Genomic DNA, 22,148 nt, shown 5'->3' on the forward strand with positions numbered 1-22,148 from the left:
AGTTCTCTCTGTTAAAATAATTGTGGTGGGGTCCATCCCTTGGATATACATGGAGGTCTGTGTGACAATGTATAATCTTACTATTTGCTGTTATTACAAAACTGTCCTAGAAGACATGAATGCTTGTTAAAAGAAATCTTTTAAGTCTCCTAGACTTCAAAGACCGTTGCTATTCCCTGTGAAACATCGCCTATATCCTTTAATAGTTTGAAATTCGAGTTGGTTACTTACTTAATATTTTGTTGCCGTGGTGATACAATTATGTTGACTTGTGATTGTGAGGTTACTTTGGTTAACCATGATGAGGATTACTAGCACATACTTTTACTCCATGTGTGTAACACAACAATTTAGTAAAATCAGTAACTCTTGGTTCTCTATTCAAAGTGTTTGGAATCTTTATTCTATGTAAAACACTGATGATGTTTGCCAATTTTTGAGTGTTCTTCATGTTATTGATTTGTAGGAGCTCTTTATATATTGCAGATTTAGTCTCTTACTGGTTATGCATGCTGCACCTGAAGAGTAGCAGCACTGCCAAGGACACCGAGTGTCTTGTCTGTGCAGAGCTTCACATGAAGCTGGAAACAAGGGACTGGGGCAAGAGGGAAAGATAAAAAGGGGCAAGTAAGTAACAGAATGAATCCTCGTTGCTAATCTCCTGGCCTCCATCCCGGACCCTTCAGGGGATCCTGGCAATTCGAAGCAGCATAGCCAGATAGGCCTCTGGTGAGGGTGTTGGGAGGGTTTTCTTGGCCACCTGTTCCAGGATGCTCAAGATGATGCTGTGGGCCTCCTGGCATAGCTCAGCACCCAGGAAAGCCTCCACTCGTCTACGCCATGCTGCCAGTCGTGGCCGTCCCTCAAACAGTTCATAGCCGAGAGCCACCGGCTGTAGGGACAAGGATGAAAAAGTTGTGGGGATACAACTTTCCCGGTTGTCACTGCTGACCCGAATGCTGGAACCATGGGCAGAAGTATCAGAGACATGGTCCATTCTCCAGCCCCTAAGTGAATGGATCACAGGGGCCCAGGCAGTATGTTTAGCCTTAGAACCCAAGACCAGCCGGGGTGAGACCCCACACCCAGGCAGGAGGCAGAAATTCAAGGTTCTGGCCCCAGATCATCCAGAGACTTGCTCTGTGATTCCGGGCAAAGTTCTGGCTTTCTCCAGGCCTCAGTGTTTCTGTCTGCCTCATGGGTGTGACACGAAGAGGGACACTACCCACAGGCTGAGCTCACACCTGCATCAGCTCCTCCAGCGCCATGAGATCAGCCAGCGTCACCTGCTGGCCAGCAAGGAAGGGCCTGTCCCCCAAGAACTTGTCCTCCAGCCATTGCAGGGCCTGGTCTATGGCAGTCCTGTTGCGTTCCACCTTCTCCTCGGGCACCTGGACCCCAATGAGTGGCCCCAACACCTGATGGGGGCAGAGAATGGGTCAGTCTATGGCCCCTGCCTACTGCCAACTACTCTCTGGTGGGCAACCACTCTCCAGATGGCTCTTCTCACCTGGACCCACAGGGGTACACCAAAGGTGCCACGGATGCAGTCGGCATGCCAGCCCAGGTACTCATGAACACGGGCACGAGCCTGCAGGTCAGATGGATACCAGTGGTCTGGCGTCTGGTACTTACAGCTCAGGTAAATCAGGATGGCCGAGCTGGGAATGAATGGGCAGTGGCTGTAAGGACACTGGCACCAGGCCTTTACCCCTAGCTGCTCCCATCCCCCACTGGGGCCCGGGGGCATCTCTGCATTTGAAGGACTGCCCTCCAGCCTCGCCCTCCATCTCCAGCTCCCCGACACCACCCCGTCCTCCTCCGAGTCTCCTCCTGTCTTTGTTGCCTTGGGCACCGACTCTTGGCTGGACCTTCTGCTTTGCACTTTGAGAACCTCATCTCTGTGATATGCCAGCAACCGCCCTATGAGGTAGAGACTCCTGTTAGCCCTTTAGCACAAGAGAAAACTCAAGGTCAGAATGGTCAAGTGACTTGTCCGAGCCGGTGCAGCTCAGAATAGGCTCCCTGGACCCCTGGAACCCTGCATGGGGCTGGCACACAGTGGATGCTCCGTGGAGTCCCTTGCATGTCCACGTGCTTGGGTCAGGGATCACGAGGGCAGGAATGTCTCTGGCCCTCGTCTGACAGGCCCCCAGCCATCACTTCTGCAGCCACCTGGCCTCTTGTCCTTTTCCTGCCCAGCAGCTGGACCTCACCACGAGCTGTGCCCTTGGGCCATGGCATTGGCCTCTAGGCCCGGCCTGGGCAGACTGGGGTAGTCTGCGACAAGTCACTAGAGGCTCTTTTCAGCTGGCATTTGTTGAACCTACTCTGCGCAACCGTGGAAAAATGTTCCCTTGTCTTCTCTTCTAATACCCTTCAGTCTGGGAGTGGAGAGGCCCTGGGGTTCAGAAAAGGCTGAAGATGAGAGGTGCGGGGACATGCTCTATTAGCCCCTGCTCATCCCGGTCACACCCGAAGCTGTACCTTCTCCCCAGATCCCTCTCCTTTCTTTTCTTTTTTTTTTTTTTTTTTTTTTTTGAGACAGAGTCTCCCTCTGTCGCCCAGGCTGGAGTGCAGTGGCAGGATCTCAGCTCATTGCAAGGTCCGCCTCCTGGGTTCATGCCATTCTCCTGCCTCAGCCTCCGGAGTAGCTGGGACTACAGGCGCCCGCCACCACGCCCTGCTAATGGTTTGTATTTTTAGTAGAGAAGGGGTTTCACCGTGTTAGCCAGGATGGTCTCGATCTCCTGACCTCGTGATCTGCCCACCTTGGCCTCCCAAACTGCTGGGATTACAGGCGTAAGCCACCGCGCTGGGCCTTTTTGAGACGGAGTCTAGCTCTGTCGCCCAGACTTGAGTGCAGTGGCGCGATCTCAGCTCACTGCAAGCTCCGCCTCCTGGGTTCACGCCATTCTCCTGCCCCAGCCTCCCGAGTAGCTGGGACTACAGACGCCCGCCACCAACGCCCGGATAATTTTTTTTTTTTTTTTTGTATTTTTAGTAGAGACGGTGTTTCACCGTGTTAGCCAGGATGGTCTCGGTCTCCTGACCTCGTGATCCGCCCGCCTTGGCCTCCCGAAGTGCTGGGATTACAGGCCTGAGCCACCACGCCCGGCCAGATCCCTCGCCTTTCCCCTCCCTCGCTGCCCCATGGGGTATGGGAGGGCCAGTGGGGCCCGGGGCCAATGGGGAGAGTCAGGGTAACATGGGCTCCGGATGCGGGAGGGGAGAGGGAAGGAGGGCACCTTTCGGTCAAGATGAAATCACCATCCTTGAGCGTCGGCAGTTTCCCCAGGCTGTTGATCTGCAAGAACTCCTTGCTCTTGTGCTGCCCTGAAGAGGAAGAAGTCAGAAAAGGTCTTCAGAGTAAAAACGCTGCACCTCTACACCCTCCCTCCCCCTGCCCAAGCGGAGCCCCACAGCCCTGAGAAACAGCAAGGTCTGGGACCAGAGGGCTGGATCAGCCCCATTCCCTGGGTGAGACTCGCTGTCCTGCCACATTCCGGGGCAGCTCGGGGGCTTTGGTGGGTGGGGCCAGGTGCAGCAGGTGGATGAAGAGAAGTTTTCTAGCCAGGACTCTGGTGGGCCAGGGGAGGGGAGGCAAACTGGGGTGGCTCATCTCTTCTCCTCTCTTAATTCTCACAACAGCATGTCCTTCTCCCAAGGTCTTCTGGGCTTTGTGAATTTATATGCGTGCATTCCACGCAAGAACTCTGTAAACTCCATTCAGTATTTTCTTTCCACCCCTACAGAGCAGAAGGTAACATTATCCTCCTTTTCAGAAGGCAAGCTAAGGTTCAGAGAAGGCTGTGACCCCTCCAAGGCCACTCAGTCGACAGCATTCTCTGGTGGCAGACGCTGCAGGAGGAGGTGAGCGGGCTGTGCGGGCGGCGAGACGCTCAGGGCAGAGCAGGGCGGGGGCCTGGGGGTGCACTGGGTTTGTGGACACGCGGGAAAACCGGCTGGGCCCACCTTTGATAAGATCCACGGTGCGCAGCTCTAAGGGGATGCCGTTCTTCTTGGCGAAGATGTAGACGGCGCGGCTGGGCTGGGACAGCAGGTCCAGAAACAGCTCTAGGCCCATGGCGGGGGCGGCAAGGACAGCGGAGATGGCAGTGAAGGCGCTGAGGGTGGTGTGGGCAGCAGCTGTGGCAGGCTCCCGGAGCGCCGGGAAATAGGGGATCAGGCCCCACCCCCTGGGGACAGCACCCAATTGGAGCGCACCACCCCCGGACCCGCCTCGTCCCTTCGGTTCCTGTCCAGTCCTGGCCGGCCGAGACTCCAACACCAGGTGCGTGCGTCCCTACAGGGAGGGCGGTCGCTATGAACGCACAGCTGGGAGGGTGGAGTTGGAGCTGGGGCCCTTGACCCGGAAGGAGGACGCGGATGCAGGGGGCTGACTGCAAGGGGAAGGGGAACCAGCTGGACAGGGAGAAGCAGGTCTGCTTTTCGGGATCCCGGTGCCAGGGACCCTGCCCAGTTCCAGGCGTCGCCCCGACCCAGAAACGACTGGGACCCGCCGTCCTGGAAAGGCCCCAGCGCACCGACATCTGAGGGTTCGTTCAGAGCTCTGTTTCTCCGCGATGCATGGCGGTGGAAGGGAGGGAACGAATGGGATCCCCCAAAAGGGATCTTAGAGTTTCACCCAGCGGGCTGTGACACTTGCAGGTGTCCCAGACTGGTGGGAACCTTGACTGGAAGGCTGGGGTTAAGGATGAACTTTCTACCGTCCAGACTGTCCTCTGCAGAGCAGCTGCTGCCAGACAGCGGGAGGTCCCCCTCGGTGCACAGGATGGTGGCAGGAAGCCCGTAGCCGCAGGGTGCAGGAATGACTGCGCGGGAATCTCCTTTTTTCTCCGTGAATCCCAGCCCTGGCATCTCACCAGGGGGCACAGTGATGGTCCAGGGCTGGGCCCGGGACTCTAGCTGAATCTTTCAGAGTATCCCATCCCTCTGGCCAGTGGCCCAAGTGAGTGAACCAGAATGCTTCCTTGGCAGTTTTGAAACTGGAACTGGAGAGAGGAGCTCCCTATGGGGAGGTAAATGGGAGCTGGGGCCACCTGTAGTGACATTTCCTGAGTTCAAGGAGTAGACGAGTCTGAGACAGAAAAGCTGACTCAGAGAAAGGGAGTGATAGCAGGGCGTGGTGGCCCACACCTGCAATCCCAGCTACTCTCATGGAATCTGTTTTTCTGATGTCTGGGTATGAAAGGACTTTCTAAGCCTCAGAAAAGTGGGAGAACTCAACAAAGAAAAAACCAATACATATACAAGGATATTTTCTGGAAGAAAAAATGGATTAAACTTAAGCAAAAAACTGGGAAGGATCTTGGTAAAAGATATATCAGAAGGAAGTAATGTTCTTTAAGATGTTCTTAGAAACCCATCGGACAGGTGGGGTGTGGTGGTTCATGCCTGTAATCCCTGTACTTTGGGAGGTAGAGGTGGGCGGATCACTTGAGGTCAGGAGTTTGAGACTAGCCTGGGCAACACGGTGAAACCCCGTCTCTACTAAAAATACAAAAATTAGCGGGGTGCGGTGGCACACTCGGGAGGCTGAGACAGGAGAATCACTTGAACCTTGGAGGCAGAGGTTGCAGTGAGCTGAGATCATACCACTGCACTCCAGCCAGGCCACTGAGCGAGACTGTCTCAAAACAAACAAACGAACAAACAAAAAGAAGAGAAACTCATCCGACGAAGACACAGGAAAAAAATGAGCAAAGGAAATCAGCAGAGGTTTCACTGAAGGAGAAAGAGATATGGTCAATACATGGATGAAAACATGTTTAACTTCGGTAATAATCAAGTAAGCACACACCAACACAACATGCACATACTGTTTTTATTTATCAAAGGTGCACATGGTTTTGAAATGAGTACTTCTAGTTAATATGTACAGAGCAATTACCCAGTGCCCAGCACGGGGGTGGCACCCTGTGTGTAAGAGAGCATGAAACAGGGAGACATGCGCCCTTCTGAAAGTAAGGGACCGCCTCTCTGGAGGATCCACTGGGCAATAAGGAGGTTTCCACACCTTAACTGTGTCTGCCTTGACCTCTGGAGCCTGGGAGCAGAGCCCCCTCCAGCTGGTGGGGAAGGAAGCAAGGTGTGTTTGAGGACAGAATGGAGAGAAGTTGAGTAGAGCAAGTGTAGACTCTTCCTCTCCAAAGTGTGGTCAATGGACTGGGAGTATCAGCATCACCAGGGAGTTTGTTGGAAATGCAGAAGCTCAGGCCCCACTGTGACCTTACTGATTGGGAGCATAAACTGTAACCAGATTCCAGGGAGGATTCATACACACATTCCCATTTGATCAGTGGGGGGTAGTAGGAGGTGAGGTGAAAAGTGGGGAGGGGATGGCTACTGCACTGGAGAAGGCTGGCTTTGTGTTGAGGCCTTTCTCATGAGGGCAGTGGGGAGCCATGGAAGGCTTTATTCAAGGGAGGGTATGGGCACATTGAGATTGCAGAAGGATCCCACTGGTTGCCTCGTGTGAGGACCCAGGGAGAAGGGTGGGGCTGTCCCTGTTTGAGTAGGAGATGAGGGCTACTGGTGGCTATAAGTGGAAAGAAGTGAGCAGAGGTGAGCAGAAATCCCAAGGGCTGGTGATGATAGGATGATGGTGGGAACCAGAATGGGCTTTGGGCAGACCCTGACCCCTCTCTCTGCCTGTCGGCCCACCAGATAATAATCCCTGTGTTCCTAGGCGAGTCAGTGCCACCCGAGATGTTGGCAGCCACTTTGGCTGAGCTGGACGGATTCCTGCAGCTGCCCGAGGACAAGTTCCTGCGGGCCAGGCCTTCCTTTCTGGGTCCCGTATCACTGTGGCTGGGTGGTGGCAATCACGGAGCTGATGCATGAGAGTGCCATGGGGTGGGGTGGCCCACTGGGCTGTGGTGTATCTGGGAAGGGAGCTGCCATCCCAGCTCGTGTTGTCTTTTCTGGCTGTGGGACCCTGTGTGAGTCACTTCTCCTTCTGAGCCTCAGTGTCCTCATCTATAAAATGGGGCTTTACAAACCCCTCACCACAGCTATGTTAAGAGGCTTCCAAGTGTCCCCAGGGAGGGGGATATCCTAGCCCATCACACGCACGGTGGAGGAGGGAAAATCCAATCAGAGAACCCCTAAAGCAGGTCATGCTGCCTTACACTTGGCTATGCCCAGCCCCTCCGCTGACTCTGTCTTCCCCTAGCCCATCAGTGCTGGCTGCTGAGCCTTTGAAAGCAGACCCACAATGGCAGCATGGTGCCCAACACGTGGAGGCTGCAGTGGGGGAGGACCTCTTCCAGGAGGCCCTGGCAGCTGTCCTGAAGGCCAAGGACCTGCCTCCAGTAGAACCTGCTGTTAAAGAGAATCTGAAGACCTTAATGCAGCTTTTCTTGCTGTGAGTGCCTGTCCCAGACTTGCTGAGCCCCTGAGGGGATGCTGTGTTGGTAGAATAAAGACATGGAACTGTCTGTCTCCTTGGTTGAAAAGAAGACATATCTGCAAAGTCTCTCATTCACAGTTCCTCCAGATACCATGCCTGCATTCCTTTTCTCTCCTACCCCATTCCGTTCTAGCTTCCATGTGACCTCTGAAAACAGCTTTGGCAAACACTTACTTGACCCTGTCCTTCTGTGTGGAACTTTCTATGGTTCCTCACTGCCCAGAAGCTAAAGTACAAGTCATTGAACTTTGCATTCAAGGCCTTGCTCCCACTCCTCCAGGTGGCCTCTTCTGCCTGCACACTCTTATACCCCTCTCTGGGCTCCCACCTTGGCCTCTTGGCCTCTGCTCATGCTGTTCCCTCCTCATCTTTTTCACCTGGTGCCCTTCCTGGTCTTTTGGCATTTGGCACCCTGTCTCTTCTCCAGGGAGACTTCCCTGACCTCCCCAGCCCCAGTCCAGGTCAGGTGACCTCTCTGGGCTCCTCAGCCCCAGTGTTTCCATGCAGGGGATACCCCCAGACTGAGCATGTATCATAGATGAAGGGTGACCTGGTGGAAAGATGTCTGAATCAGGATCCGCCTTGGTCTCCTTGGTCTCTCTCCTCACTGTGGGGCGATGTTGTGTTCCACAAGTGGGGTGCAGGGCTGGTTCATGAACCTCCTTGCGGGAAGGGAAGTCCCTCTCCCATGCCTCCTCATAGCCTTGACAGCAGTCTTCTCTACACCCCACTCCCTCACCACTGGCTTGTCCATGCCCCACACCTGGTCCCAGACTTGCCATCTGTCCCAGCCTTCTCCCTTTAGGACTGTCATATTTACCTATCGTGTGTCTCAGATCTACTGATATCTGAGTCATCTAATAAACAGACTGCTAATAGGACAAGATCATGACAGACAGAGACTCTGTCGGCTTTTCAGTGGAGGCTCCTTTAAGTATGCACACTTATAGAGAATTTTATACATGTAGTTGAAATTGTACATATAAACTTACAAATTTTTCTTTCTTTTTTGCGAGGGAGGGGGGAGCCTGGGTCTCACTCTGTCATCTAGGGTGGAGTGCAGTGGCACAGTCATAGCTCACTGCAGCCTAGATCTCCTGCGCTCAAGCAATCCTCCTGCCTCAGCCGCCCAGCTAGCTAGGACTACAGGCACACACCACAGCAGCTAGATTTTTTTTTTTTTTTTTTTTTTTTTTTTTTTTTGTAGAAAAGAAGAGAATCTTGCTATGTTGCCTAGCCTGATCTTGAACTCCTGGGCTCAAGCAATCCTCCCTTCTTAGCCTCCCAAATTGCTGAGATTACAGGTGTGAGCCACATTGCTTGACCACAACTTCAATCATATTTGAAATGTACAATTCAAGTGATTTTGCCACACTGACCACAGACTCATGTTTAAGCCACGCCAACAGAATTCCATGTTTCTTGGAGTTTTTTTGAGATGGAGTCTTGCTCTGTCGCCCAGGCTGGAGTGCAATGGCGTGATCTCGGTTCACTGCAACCTCTGCCTCCCCGGTTCAAGCGATTCTCCTGCCTCAGCCTCCTGAGCAGCTGGGATTACAACGCTCGCCACCATACCCGGCTAATTTTTGTATCTTTAGTAGAGACGGGGTTTCGCCATGTTGGCCAGGCTGGTCTCGAACTCCTGACCTCAGGTGATCCGCCCGCCTGGACCTCGCAAGGTGCTGGGATTACAGGCGTGAGCTACCATGCCCGGCCTTTCCATGTTTTAAATAACATATTTTGCCACCCCCTGGTGGACAGTGCCTCACCACCGGCACAAGAGGCTACACAGGGAGATGTCAATGGGGACCAGGCAGGGACAGGTATTGTCGTGAGCCCAAGGGTCCTGCCTAGCCCTACCAGCGCCCCCACGAGTAACCACATCTCCTGACTGCCCAAGCGCAGATTTCCGTACTGAACATGAAATTGCCTGACTTCGAAATGATGGCAAATCATTCAAAAAAATTTTAAGCTCCCGTTGTATTGGTTATTAGGGTCGAGCCTGGGGAAGACCCCTATAGGTGTATGTGTGTCTTTGTGTGTTGGGGGTGTTCAGACCTCTAATAGGGCTAGGAACCAGGCGACCACAGCGCGGAAAGCTTGAGAGAGAAATCCACCTGGCGCCAGGCAGGAGGGTCGGGGAAGAGACCTTGTGGTGGGGGGGGGGGGCCACTACCGGGTTAAAGACCTGTAGTGGGTGGGGCTACATGTAGGGCGGAGACGATGGGACTTCCGGAAATCAGAGCCGGCACACGTGACTTTTGTTTGCAGAAGCGGGATATACGCTAGGCAGCCAATCGGGGAGCGCCGAGTCTCTGTCCAGCCAATGAGAAGCCAGGTTGCTGTGGCTTCTCGCCCCTCCTCCCTGGTCCGCGAGCCTTGGGTACCCCCAGCATTTTTTCCGCCAGAGCTGTTTCCGTTCCTCTGCCCGCCATGCCCTTCCTAGAGCTGGACACGAATTTGCCCGCCAACCGAGTGCCCGCGGGGCTGGAGAAACGACTCTGCGCCGCCGCTGCCTCCATCCTGGGCAAACCTGCGGACGTGAGCGTGGGCCGGGCAGCACGGGGGAGGGGAGGTTGGTGGGCCAGGGGTCCGGCCCTGTCCCTGCTCCGCCTCCCCGACAGTGACCCCGAATCTTTTCCCCAGGGACCACTCCCCACTCCTTTCCTCACGCCAAGCTCTGACTTTCCGTGCTCCACGATCCCGCGGCTCCCCCTCCGCACGTCTTTCCCTTGTCGCCCTCCCCAGTCATGACCCGGACGTGACCTTCAGGGACCGCGGCCTGTACCGGGATCCCTGTCCCCGCGAACACTGCGTGTTTCGGCTTTCGCGCGCTCGGGTCGGGACCCCAGAGGTAGCCCGGCCGGCTCCAGCTTCGGGCAAAACTTTTCATGTCCCCTTCAGCGCGTGAACGTGACGGTACGGCCGGGCCTGGCCATGGCGCTGAGCGGGTCCACTGAGCCCTGCGCGCAGCTGTCCGTCTCCTCCATCGGCGTAGTGGGCACCGCCGAGGACAACCGCAGCCACAGCGCCCACTTGTTTGAGTTTCTCACCAAGGAGCTAGCCCTGGGCCAGGACCGGTGCGTAGGGGCAGTAGGGGATCCATGTGGGACTGCCGCAGACTGGAGCCAGTGATCCTGTCTCAGGGGGAAAAACCCATTTCTTGCCCTGCCCAGTAAGGACACATCAGGGTCTGGAGCTCTGGGGCCCCCTGACCCCTTAGGTTCCTGCTGTTAGGACCATCTTCAAAGTGGGAGCAGGATTGAATGAATTTCTGGCTCTGCTCCTCAGTGTGTAAGTCTGTGAACCGGGAAGGCTCTCTTTTAACACCCCCGGGGCAGTGCAAGGGTCATGTGGGATTGTCTGTGTGCGGTACCTGCCTTGGCACCTCACAGGGTAGGTACACGTGGCTGAAGTGTGATTTTCTAGCACTTATCCAGGCTGGTCAGAAGGAATTCTGGGTATGTTCTGAAGTTATGTATTTTGGACCTATGGCCCGGCGACGTTCCAGGTGAGGTTCACGGGAGACTCACAGAGTAGTGAAAGAGCATTGGCCTGGATGTCTAGACATCTGCTTTCTGGGTCCTGCATAGCTGGGGGACCCCAGACAAACTTGGAAATGAACCATCTCCAGTTGGCAACCTCCTCTTTTGTGAAAACAGGGGAAAAGACCTCCCTCCCCCACAAGAAGCCTCTACAACCCAAACCTGGCGTTCTGTGACCGAGTTAAAGTTTCCTCTTGGGTAAAAGATATTCTTGAGCCTCATCCATGCCTAGGAGGAAGTAAGGGCATGAGAAGCTTGAAAGGACACTGTCCAGGCACTGTGGCTCATGCCTGTAATCCCAGCACTTTGGGAGACCGAGGCGGGAGGTTCATTTGACCCAGGAGTTGCAGACCTGTCTGGGTAACATAGTGAGATGCCATCCCCTAAAACAGTTTTAAAAATTAGCCAGACATGGTGCTGTGCACCTGTACTCTCACTTAGCTGGCAGGCTGAAGTGGGAGGATGGTGTCAGCCCAGGAGGCTGAGGCTGCAGTGAGCTATGATTGCGCCTGTCAGTGAGACCTTGGCTCAGAAAAAAAGACCTTTGAAATGGAGCCTTTGTTAGTCCATGAAGGCCGATGAGGAATGGCTGATCCTGCTGGGTCCTCCCTCAAGCTACAGAGGAATAATACAGTCAGCCCCCTGTATCACTGGGTTCCACATCTGTTGATTCAAACAGCCATGGATTGAAATATTAGAGGGAAAAAAATTGATAATTGCATCTGTACTGAAAATACATATAGACTTTATTCCTTGTCATTATTCCCTAAACAATACAACTATTTACATAGTACGTACATTATATTAGGTATTATAAGTAACCCAGAGATTATTTAAAGTATATGAGAGGATGTGTGTAGGTTATATGCAAATATTACACCATTTTATGTAAGGGACTTGAGCAAATGTAGATTCTGGTTTCCTCTGGGGATCCTAGAACAAATCTCCCACGGATACTGAGGGAAAACTGTTATTCTAACAACAAGTGTTGTACACTTACCATGTGCTAGATACTGTACAGGTACTTTACACTCATGATCCCATTTGATCCTTACAATCCCTGTCCACTCTCCCTTTGCTCAGACAAGACATGCTATCCCCATGAGGTAGATAATCTCCATTATTCCAATTTTATGATGAGAAGACTGAGGCTGTTCATACTCCCGACCCCCCCAGCCAGGCTATCCCAAGTTCTGGTGTTCCTCTCTGGAAACTCGCTGTTACCTCTGAGAGGGGCATATTCACTTACGGCACAGACATTAGTGGCGGGGTTGGTGGGGTGGGGGGTCACCGTGTGCTCAGCCTTTGAGAAAACAGGTGGCTGAGGTACTGTGCCCTCAGGGAGCCTGCAATTAGGAGGCAGGGTGCCCCTCAGTACACAAACTGATGGAGATGATAGAGTGTACGGCACACACACTGAGGCTACCGTATGGTGTGTCTGTCCTAGCTGGGTCATGATGTGCAGCCACATCCCACACCTGAGTGTCCCACTGCCCTGCTGGGGGTTAGGGAAAATAATTACTGGGATGAGCAGGTTTGCAAAATGCCTGGTGGACTGAGGCAGACTGTCCTGAGTACCCACAGTGGGAGTACCTGGCAGGGGTCTTGCAAGATGTGGTGTTAGCCAAGGAGCTGATGATATCTTTTTCTGTCTCCTGAAGGATACTTATCCGCTTTTTCCCGTTGGAGTCCTGGCAGATTGGCAAGATAGGGACGGTCATGACTTTTTTATGATTGGGCACGGAGGGATCCAGGGCATCTGTGAGCTGGCTGCTTCTTCCAGAGAGATCTCTTGGCAGAGTGAGGGCCTGGTGATAACCAGCTTTGGATTATCCCGCATGAAACATTCCTGTGATCACATAATCCTCTTCTTCATCTTCATATGAAATAAATGAAGAGAGCTTCCTCATTCCAACATGACTTCGCACCTTCTGTTCTCTCTCCTGGGCATCTGGGGCCACCATGGGCAGCAGGGCTGGTGGATAAGACCGTAGGGAACCTGGAGGGGGATGATTTCCATCTTCAGGGCTGCTGTCTGATGTTTAGACTGCTGAGATCTGGGGCTGGAAGCCTCAGCCTGGAGGCTCTGCTCTCCACACCCATCTGCAGGCCTGTGGGAAGGTGTGAGCAGCTGGTCCAGCTGGGGCCTTCCTGCAGACTGCTGACCTGAGGCTCCTGTCCTCAGCCCCAAAATGGGACCAGACCTCTGTACTCCTCCTGAAGCCTACTCCCTCCATGACTGGCTGGGCAGCCTGCCATGCCACTCTCCCCTTTTCCCCACCTCTGTAGAGTGGAGGCAGGGGTTGCCTGTGTCCCTTTGGGGGTTGGTCACTGGTTTTCCCGAAGCAGGGTCCCCAGTCTGCCCCTCCTCCTCCCCAGGGTTGCAAACTTCGACTCCTCCCTTTGGCAAGACTCAAACCGTCCTCCCAGCTGCCCCATCCCCCCTTCCTGGCAGTAGCACTACCTTTCACAACCTTTCCAGCCCAGGGGCCCCCAGGCCGGGAGGACAGTTGGGGGGACAAATGGCAGGTCTGTAATGCTTCCTGTGTCTTCTCTCCTGTCACAACTGTGCCACCTGCACACTTACACTCATGGACACACAACCATAAACATACACACATCCACCCACATCTAGTCACAACGATTCATCTCATTCTTCACACACATACACCCACATATACAATCGTACCATTTACACACAGTTAACTCATATACACACACATATACACCCAATCACACAATTCACTCACATCCAACAAAGTCACACAACTCAAATTCACACATATAGACCAAACCCCCACACACATACACACACATACACAATCACACCATTCACTGACATTCATAGACAGTCATCACACAATTCACTCACACATACACCCCGTCACACACAGGCACACAATTCACAGCAACAAAATCACACAATTCACTTATCCACCCACATACACAAATTCACACTGCTCACATTTACACACAATTCACTAAAATTCACGTATACACCCATGTACACACAGTTCACTCGCATCACACACATATACACCCACACATGAACAGTCACACAATTCACTCACATTCACACACAGTTCACTGAAATTTGCACACATACACACACACCACAGGCAATTCAGTCACATGGCCGAAAGCCAGTCCTCACCTTGCTACAGTTCCCTTCCCGGTGTCACCTCCGCCTTTGGCCCTCAGCGTCCCCTTCCCATGCCTGGATGGCTGGGGAGCCCTGAACACACCCCATCTTCATGCCTCCAGTGCTAGCCCAAGCCCTTCCCTCTGCCAAGAGCACTAAGTGCAACTCAAGGTCACTTCTAGGGACACTTCCCTGCCCCTCCTGCCAGGTGACCTGAGGATCCTGCTGGCCCCACTTGACAATGATGCACACCATGGTTAGTTCAGCTGAGGTCGCTCTCCAAGACTTACTGCCACCTACACAGCACTGGGACTGACTGTTTAACTTTATTCTTTATTTCGTGTACTTTATTGGAGTGTCCATCGAAAGCAAAACCATCCAATTAGGAACAATCCAAAGGCAGCCGGCATGGAGTGAGTGCAGTGGTGGAAACTCAGATTACTGCAGCCTCGACCTCCTGGGCCTAAACAATCCTCCTGCCTCAGCCTCCCGTGCAGTTTGGATCACAGGCTCATGCCACCATGCTGGGCTAATTTTATGACTTTGTAGAGACGGGGTCGCACTTTGTTTCCCAGGGTGGTCTTGAATTCCTGGGCTCAAGTGATCCTCCCACCTCAGCCCATTTTGCAAACCTGCTCATCCTGGTAATGAGCGTTCCCCAACCCCCAGCAGGGCAGTGGGACACTCAGGTGTGGGATGGTGGCTGCACATCAGCATGACCCACCTAGGACAGACACTCAACACAGTAGCCTCATCGTGTGTGCTGCACACTCCATCATCTCTATCAGTTTGTGGGCTGAGGGGCAACCTACCTCCTCCTAATTGCAGACTCCCTAAGGACACAGTGCCTCAGCCACCTGTTTTCTCAAATGTTGGGCACACGGTGACCCACCCCCCCAGCACTAATGTCTGTGCCATAAGTGAACATGCCCCTCTCAGAGGTGACAGCAGTTTTCAGTGAGGAGCAACACAGCTTGGGACAGCCTGGCTGAGGGCGGGGTAGTATGAAGAGCCTTAGTCTTCTCATCATAAAATTGGCATAATGGAGATTATCTACCTCATGGGTATAACATGTCTTGTCTGCACAAAGGGGAAGTGGACAGGGATTGTAAGGATCAATCCTTACAAATGGGATCATGAGTGTAAAGTACCTGTAGAGCATCTAGCACACGGTAAGTGTACAACACTTGTTGTTAGAGTAACAGTATTCTCTGAGTATCCTTGGGAGATTTGTTCTAGGATCCCCACTGGAAACCAGAATCTACATTTGCTCAAGTCCCTTACATAAAATGGTGTAATATTTGCATATGACCTACACACATCGTCTCATATACTTTAAATAATCTCTGGGTTACTTATAATACCTAATATAATGTATGTATTATGTAAATAGTTGTATTGTTTAGGGAATAATGACAAGGAATAAAGTCTATATGTATTTTCAGTACAGATGCAATTATCAATTTTTTTCCTCTAATATTTCAATCCATGGCTGTTTGAATCAACAGATGTGGAACCCAGTGATACAGGGGGCTGACTGTATTATTCCTCTGTAGCTTGAGGGAGGACCCAGCAGGATCAGCCATTCCTCATCGGCCTTCATGGACTAACAAAGGCTCCATTTCGGAAGGTCTTTTATTCTGAGCCAAGGTCTCACTGACAGGCGCAATCATAGCTCACTGCAGCCTCAGCCTCCTGGGCTGACACCATCCTCCCACTTCAGCCTGCCAGCTAAGTGAGAGTACAGGTGCACAGCACCATGTCTGGCTAATTTTTAAAACTGTTTTAGGGGATGGCATCTCACTATGTTACCCAGACAGGTCTGCAACTCCTGGGTCAAATGAACCTCCCGCCTCGGTCTCCCAAAGTGCTGGGATTACAGGCATGAGCCACAGTGCCTGGACAGTGTCCTTTCAAGCTTCTCATGCCCTTACTTCCTCCTAGGCATGGATGAGGCTCAAGAATATCTTTTACCCAAGAGGAAACTTTAACTCGGTCACAGAACGCCAGGTTTGGGTTGTAGAGGCTTCTTGTGGGGGAGGGAGGTCTTTTCCCCTGTTTTCACAAAAGAGGAGGTTGCCAACTGGAGATGGTTCATTTCCAAGTTTGTCTGGGGTCCCCCAGCTATGCAGGACCCAGAAAGCAGATGTCTAGACATCCAGGCCAATGCTCTTTCACTACTCTGTGAGTCTCCCGTGAACCTCACCTGGAACGTCGCTGGGCCATAGGTCCAAAATACATAACTTCAGAACATACCCAGAATTCCTTCTGACCAGCCTGGAAAAGTGCTAGAAAATCACAGTTCATTTTTATTTATTTATTTATTTTGAGATGGAGTCTCGCTCTGTCGCCCAGGCTAGAGTGCGGTGGCACGATATCGGCTCACTGCAACCTCCACCTCCCAGGTTCAAGGAATTCTCCTGCCTTAGCCTCCCGAGTAGCTGGGACTACAGGCGCCTACCACCACGCCCGGCTAATTTTTATTTTTAGTAGAGATGGGGTTTCACCATCTTGGCCAGGCTGGTCTTGAACTCCTGACCTTGTGATCCACCCGCCTCGGCCTCCCAAAGTGCTGGGATTACAGGCGTGAGTCACCGCGCCAGGCCAGAAAATCACACTTCAGCCACGTGTACCTACCCTGTGAGGTGCCAAGGCAGGTACAGCACACAGACAATCCCACATGACCCTTGCACTGCCCCGGGGGTGTTAAAAGAGAGCCTCCCTGGTTCACAGACTTACACACTGAGGAGCAGAGCGAGAAATTCATTCAATCCTGTTCCCACTTTGAAGATGGTCCTAACAGCAGGAACCTAAGGGGTCAGGGGGCCCCAGAGCTCCAGACCCTGATGTGTCCTTACTGGGCAGGGCAAGAAATGGGTTTTTCCCCCTGAGACAGGATCACTGGCTCCAGTCTGCGGCAGTCCCACATGGATCCCCTACTGCCCCTACGCACCGGTCCTGGCCCAGGGCTAGCTCCTTGGTGAGAAACTCAAACAAGCGGGCGCTGTGGCTGCGGTTGTCCTCGGCGGTGCCCACTACGCCAATGGAGGAGACGGACAGCTGCGCGCAGGGCTCAGTGGACCCGCTCAGCGCCATGGCCAGGCCCGGCCGTACCGTCACGTTCACGCGCTGAAGGGGACATGAAAAGTTTTGCCCGAAGCTGGAGACGGCCGGGCTACCTCTGGGGTCCCGACCCGAGCGCGCGAAAGCCGAAACACGCAGTGTTCGCGGGGACAGGGATCCCGGTACAGGCCGCGGTCCCTGAAGGTCACGTCCGGGTCATGACTGGGGAGGGCGACAAGGGAAAGACGTGCGGAGGGGGAGCCGCGGGATCGTGAAGCACGGAAAGTCAGAGCTTGGCGTGAGGAAAGGAGTGGGGAGTGGTCCCTGGGGAAAAGATTCGGGGTCACTGTCGGGGAGGCGGAGCAGGGACAGGGCCGGACCCCTGGCCCACCAACCTCCCCTCGCCCCGTGCTGCCCGGCCCACGCTCACGTCCGCAGGTTTGCCCAGGATGGAGGCAGCGGCGGCGCAGAGTCGTTTCTCCAGCCCCGCGGGCACTCGGTTGGCGGGCAAATTCGTGTCCAGCTCTAGGAAGGGCATGGCGGGCAGAGGAACGGAAACAGCTCTGGCGGAAAAAATGCTGGGGGTACCCAAGGCTCGCGGACCAGGGAGGAGGGGCGAGAAGCCACAGCAACCTGGCTTCTCATTGGCTGGACAGAGACTCGGCGCTCCCCGATTGGCTGCCTAGCGTATATCCCGCTTCTGCAAACAAAAGTCACGTGTGCCGGCTCTGATTTCCGGAAGTCCCATCGTCTCCGCCCTACATGTAGCCCCACCCACTACAGGTCTTTAACCCGGTAATGCCCCCCCCACTCCACAACGTATCTTCCCCGACCCTCCTGCCTGGCGCCAGGTGGATTTCTCTCTCAAGCTTTCCGCGCTGTGGTCGCCTGGTTCCTAGCCCTATTAGAGGTCTGAACACCCCCAACACACAAGGACACACACACACCTATAGGGGTCTTCCCCAGGCTCGACCCTAATAACCAATACAACGGGAGCTTAAAATTTTTTTGAATGATTTGCCATCATTTCGAAGTCAGGCAATTTCATGTTCAGTACGGAAATCTGCGCTTGGGCAGTCAGGAGATGTGGTTACTCGTGGGGGCGCTGGTAGGGCTAGGCAGGACCCTTGGGCTCACGACAATACCTGTCCCTGCCTGGTCCCCATTGACATCTCCCTGTGTAGCCTCTTGTGCCGGTGGTGAGGCACTGTCCACCAGGGGGTGGCAAAATATGTTATTTAAAACATGGAAAGGCCGGGCATGGTAGCTCACGCCTGTAATCCCAGCACCTTGCGAGGTCCAGGCGGGCGGATCACCTGAGGTCAGGAGTTCGAGACCAGCCTGGCCAACATGGCGAAACCCCGTCTCTACTAAAGATACAAAAATTAGCCGGGTATGGTGGCGAGCGTTGTAATCCCAGCTGCTCAGGGGGCTGAGGCAGGTGAATCGCTTGAACCGGGGAGGCGGAGGTTGCAGTGAACCGAGATCACGCCATTGCACTCCAGCCTGGGCGACAGAGCAAGACTCCATCTCAAAAAAACTCCAAGAAACATGGAACTCTGTTGGCATGGCTTAAACATGAGTCTGTGGTCAGTGTGGCAAAATCACTTGAATTGTACATTTCAAATATGATTGAAGTTGTGGTCAAGCAATGTGGCTCACACCTGTAATCTCAGCAATTTGGGAGGCTGAGAAGGGAGGATTGCTTGAGCCCAGGAGTTCAAGATCAGGCTAGGCAACATAGCAAGATTCTCTTCTTTTCTACAAAAAAAAAAAAAAAAAATCTAGCTGCTGTGGTGTGTGCCTGTAGTCCTAGCTAGCTGGGCGGCTGAGGCAGGAGGATTGCTTGAGCGCAGGAGATCTAGGCTGCAGTGAGCTATGACTGTGCCACTGCACTCCACCCTAGATGACAGAGTGAGACCCAGGCTCCCCCCTCCCTCGCAAAAAAGAAAGAAAAATTTGTAAGTTTATATGTACAATTTCAACTACATGTATAAAATTCTCTATAAGTGTGCATACTTAAAGGAGCCTCCACTGAAAAGCCGACAGAGTCTCTGTCTGTCATGATCTTGTCCTATTAGCAGTCTGTTTATTAGATGACTCAGATATCAGTAGATCTGAGACACACGATAGGTAAATATGACAGTCCTAAGGGGAGAGGGCAGGGACAGGTGGCAAGTCTGGGACCAGGTGTGGGGCATGGACAAGCCAGTGGTGAGGGAGTGGGGTGTAGAGAAGACTGCGGTCAAGGTTATGAGGAGGCATGGGAGAGGGACTTCCCTTCCCGCAAGGAGGTTCATGAACCAGCCCTGCACCCCACTTGTGGAACACAACATCGCCCCACAGTGAGGAGAGAGACCAAGGAGACCAAGGCGGATCCTGATTCAGACATCTTTCCACCAGGTCACCCTTCATCTATGATACATGCTCAGTCTGGGGGTATCCCCCGCATGGAAACACTGGGGCTGAGGAGCCCAGAGAGGTCACCTGACCTGGACTGGGGCTGGGGAGGTCAGGGAAGTCTCCCTGGAGAAGAGACAGGGTGCCAAATGCCAAAAGACCAGGAAGGGCACCAGGTGAAAAAGATGAGGAGGGAACAGCATGAGCAGAGGCCAAGAGGCCAAGGTGGGAGCCCAGAGAGGGGTATAAGAGTGTGCAGGCAGAAGAGGCCACCTGGAGGAGTGGGAGCAAGGCCTTGAATGCAAAGTTCAATGACTTGTACTTTAGCTTCTGGGCAGTGAGGAACCATAGAAAGTTCCACACAGAAGGACAGGGTCAAGTAAGTGTTTGCCAAAGCTGTTTTCAGAGGTCACATGGAAGCTAGAACAGAATGGGGTAGGCGACAAAAGGAATGCAGGCATGATATCTGGAGGAACTGTGGACCAGAGCCTTTGCAGATATGTCTTCTTTACAACCAAGGAGACAGACAGTTCCATGTCTTTATTCTACCAACACAGCACCCCCTCAGGGGCTCAGCAAGTCTGGGACACGCACTCACAGCAAGAAAAGCTGCATTAAGGTCTTCAGATTCTCTTTAACAGCAGGTTCTACTGGAGGCAGGTCCTTGGCCTTCAGGACAGCTGCCAGGGCCTCCTGGAAGAGGTCCTCCCCCACTGCAGCCTCCACGTGTTCGGCACCATGCTGCCATTGTGGGTCTGCTTTCAAAGACTCAGCAGCCAGCACTGATGGGCTAGGGGAAGACAGAGTCAGCGGAGGGGCTGGGCATAGCCAAGTGTAAGGCAGCATGACCTGCTTTAGGGGTTCTCTGATTGGATTTTCCCTCCTCCACCGTGTGTGATGGGCTAGTATGTCCCCCTCCCTGGGGACACTTGGAAGCCTCTTAATATAGCTGTGGTGAGGGGTTTGTAAAGCCCCATTTTATAGATGAGGACACTGAGGCTCAGAAGGAGAAGTGACTCACACAGGGACCCACAGCTAGAAAAGACAACATGAGCTGGGATGTCAGCTCCCTTCCCGGATACACCACTGCCCAGCGGGCCACCCCACCCCATGGCACTCTCATGCATCAGCTCCGTGATTGCCACCAAGCCAGCCACAGAGATACAGGACCCAGTAAGGGAGGTCTGGCCCACAGGAACTTGTCCTCGAGCAGCTGCAGGCATCCGTCCAGCTCAGCCAAAGTGGCCGCCAACATCTCGGGTGGCACTGACTCGCCCAGGAACACAGGGATTATTATCTGGTGGGCCGACAGGCAGAGAGAGGGGTCAGGGTCTGCCCAAAGCCCATCCTGGTTCCCACCATCATCCTATCATCACCAGCCCTTGGGATTTCTGCTCACCTCTGCTCACTTCTTTCCACTCATAGCCACCAGTAGCCCTCATCTCCTACTCAAACAGGGACAGCCCCACCCTTCTCCCTGGGTCCTCACACGAGGCAACCAGTGGGATCCTTCTGCAATCTCAATGTGCCCATACCCTCCCTTGAATAAAGCCTTCCATGGCTCCCCACTGCCCTCATGAGAAAGGCCTCAACACAAAGCCAGCCTTCTCCAGTGCAGTAGCCATCCCCTCCCCACTTTTCACCTCACCTCCTACTACCCCCCACTGATCAAATGGGAATGTGTGTATGAATCCTCCCTGGAATCTGGTTACAGTTTATGCTCCCAATCAGTAAGGTCACAGTGGGGCCTGAGCTTCTGCATTTCCAACAAACTCCCTGGTGATGCTGATACTCCCAGTCCATTGACCACACTTTGGAGAGGAAGAGTCTACACTTGCTCTACTCAACTTCTCTCCATTCTGTCCTCAAACACACCTTGCTTCCTTCCCCACCAGCTGGAGGGGGCTCTGCTCCCAGGCCCCAGAGGTCAAGGCAGACACAGTTAAGGTGTGGAAACCTCCTTATTGCCCAATGGATCCTCCAGAGAGGCGGTCCCTTACTTTCAGAAGGGCGCGTGTCTACCTGTTTCATGCTCTCTTACACACAGGGTGCCACCCCCGTGCTGGGCACTGGGTAATTGCTCTGTACATATTAACTAGAAGTACTCATTTCAAAACCATGTGCACCTTTGATAAATAAAAACAGTATGTGCATGTTGTGTTGGTGTGTGCTTACTTGATTATTACTGAAGGTAAACATGTTTTCATCCATGTATTCACCATTTCTCTTTCTCCTTCAGTGAAACCTCTACTGATTTCCTTTGCTCATTTTTTTCCTGTGTCTTCGTCGGATGAGTTTCTCTTCTTTTTGTTTGTTCATTTGTTTGTTTTGAGACAGTCTCGCTCAGTGGCCTGGCTGGAGTGCAGTGGTATGATCTCAGCTCACTGCAACCTCTGCCTCCAAGGTTCAAGTGATTCTCCTGTCTCAGCCTCCCGAGTGTGCCACCGCACCCCGCTAATTTTTGTATTTTTAGTAGAGACGGGGTTTCACCGTGTTGCCCAGGCTGGTCTCAAACTCCTGACCTCAACTGATCCGCCCACCTCTACCTCCCAAATCCAGGGAT

General features: G+C 53.2%; 3 protein-coding genes and 1 long non-coding RNA gene across 8 annotated transcripts; 2 read left to right on the plus strand and 2 right to left on the minus strand.

The window, feature by feature from the left end:
• Positions 1–380: 380 nt before the first annotated feature.
• On the minus strand, positions 381–4,148 carry LOC134761199 (glutathione S-transferase theta-2B). The gene is made up of 5 exons (XM_063722978.1): positions 3,976–4,148; positions 3,249–3,336; positions 1,511–1,661; positions 1,245–1,418; positions 381–892 (listed from the first exon to the last, which is right to left on the minus strand). The coding sequence occupies exons 1-5, from the start codon at positions 4,085–4,087 to the stop codon at positions 683–685; spliced, it is 735 nt and encodes a 244-aa protein (XP_063579048.1). The 5' UTR covers positions 4,088–4,148; the 3' UTR covers positions 381–682.
• Positions 3,328–7,467, plus strand: LOC129052571 (uncharacterized). 3 transcript variants are annotated; one of them, XR_010139498.1, is made up of 4 exons: positions 3,328–3,480; positions 3,786–4,559; positions 4,672–5,812; positions 6,713–7,467. It is a non-coding gene; the product is annotated as an uncharacterized LOC129052571 (long non-coding RNA). The 3 variants fall into 3 exon arrangements; XR_010139497.1 differs by having other exon boundaries at positions 4,672–7,467; XR_010139499.1 differs by having other exon boundaries at positions 4,738–7,467.
• Positions 7,468–9,784: 2,317 nt separating this feature from the next.
• On the plus strand, positions 9,785–12,900 carry LOC134761202 (D-dopachrome decarboxylase). Of its 2 annotated transcripts, none has more exons than XM_063722979.1 (3): positions 9,785–9,976; positions 10,340–10,515; positions 12,642–12,900. In XM_063722979.1, the coding sequence occupies exons 1-3, from the start codon at positions 9,869–9,871 to the stop codon at positions 12,712–12,714; spliced, it is 357 nt and encodes a 118-aa protein (XP_063579049.1). In that variant the 5' UTR covers positions 9,785–9,868; the 3' UTR covers positions 12,715–12,900. The 2 variants fall into 2 exon arrangements, with proteins under 2 accessions (XP_063579049.1, XP_063579050.1); XM_063722980.1 differs by lacking the exon at positions 12,642–12,900 and adding an exon at positions 10,940–11,534 and having other exon boundaries at positions 9,794–9,976.
• A 2,839-nt stretch (positions 12,901–15,739) lies between these two features.
• Positions 15,740–17,798, minus strand: LOC134761203 (D-dopachrome decarboxylase-like). Of its 2 annotated transcripts, XM_063722982.1 has the most exons (3): positions 17,616–17,798; positions 17,076–17,251; positions 15,740–16,410 (listed from the first exon to the last, which is right to left on the minus strand). In XM_063722982.1, the coding sequence occupies exons 1-3, from the start codon at positions 17,721–17,723 to the stop codon at positions 16,368–16,370; spliced, it is 327 nt and encodes a 108-aa protein (XP_063579052.1). In that variant the 5' UTR covers positions 17,724–17,798; the 3' UTR covers positions 15,740–16,367. The 2 variants fall into 2 exon arrangements, with proteins under 2 accessions (XP_063579052.1, XP_063579051.1); XM_063722981.1 differs by lacking the exon at positions 15,740–16,410 and having other exon boundaries at positions 16,871–17,251.
• Positions 17,799–22,148: the final 4,350 nt, after the last annotated feature.

Source organism: Pongo abelii, chromosome 23 (genome assembly GCF_028885655.2).
Source record: "Pongo abelii isolate AG06213 chromosome 23, NHGRI_mPonAbe1-v2.0_pri, whole genome shotgun sequence".
In the NCBI taxonomy this organism is placed as follows: domain Eukaryota; kingdom Metazoa; phylum Chordata; class Mammalia; order Primates; family Hominidae; genus Pongo; species Pongo abelii.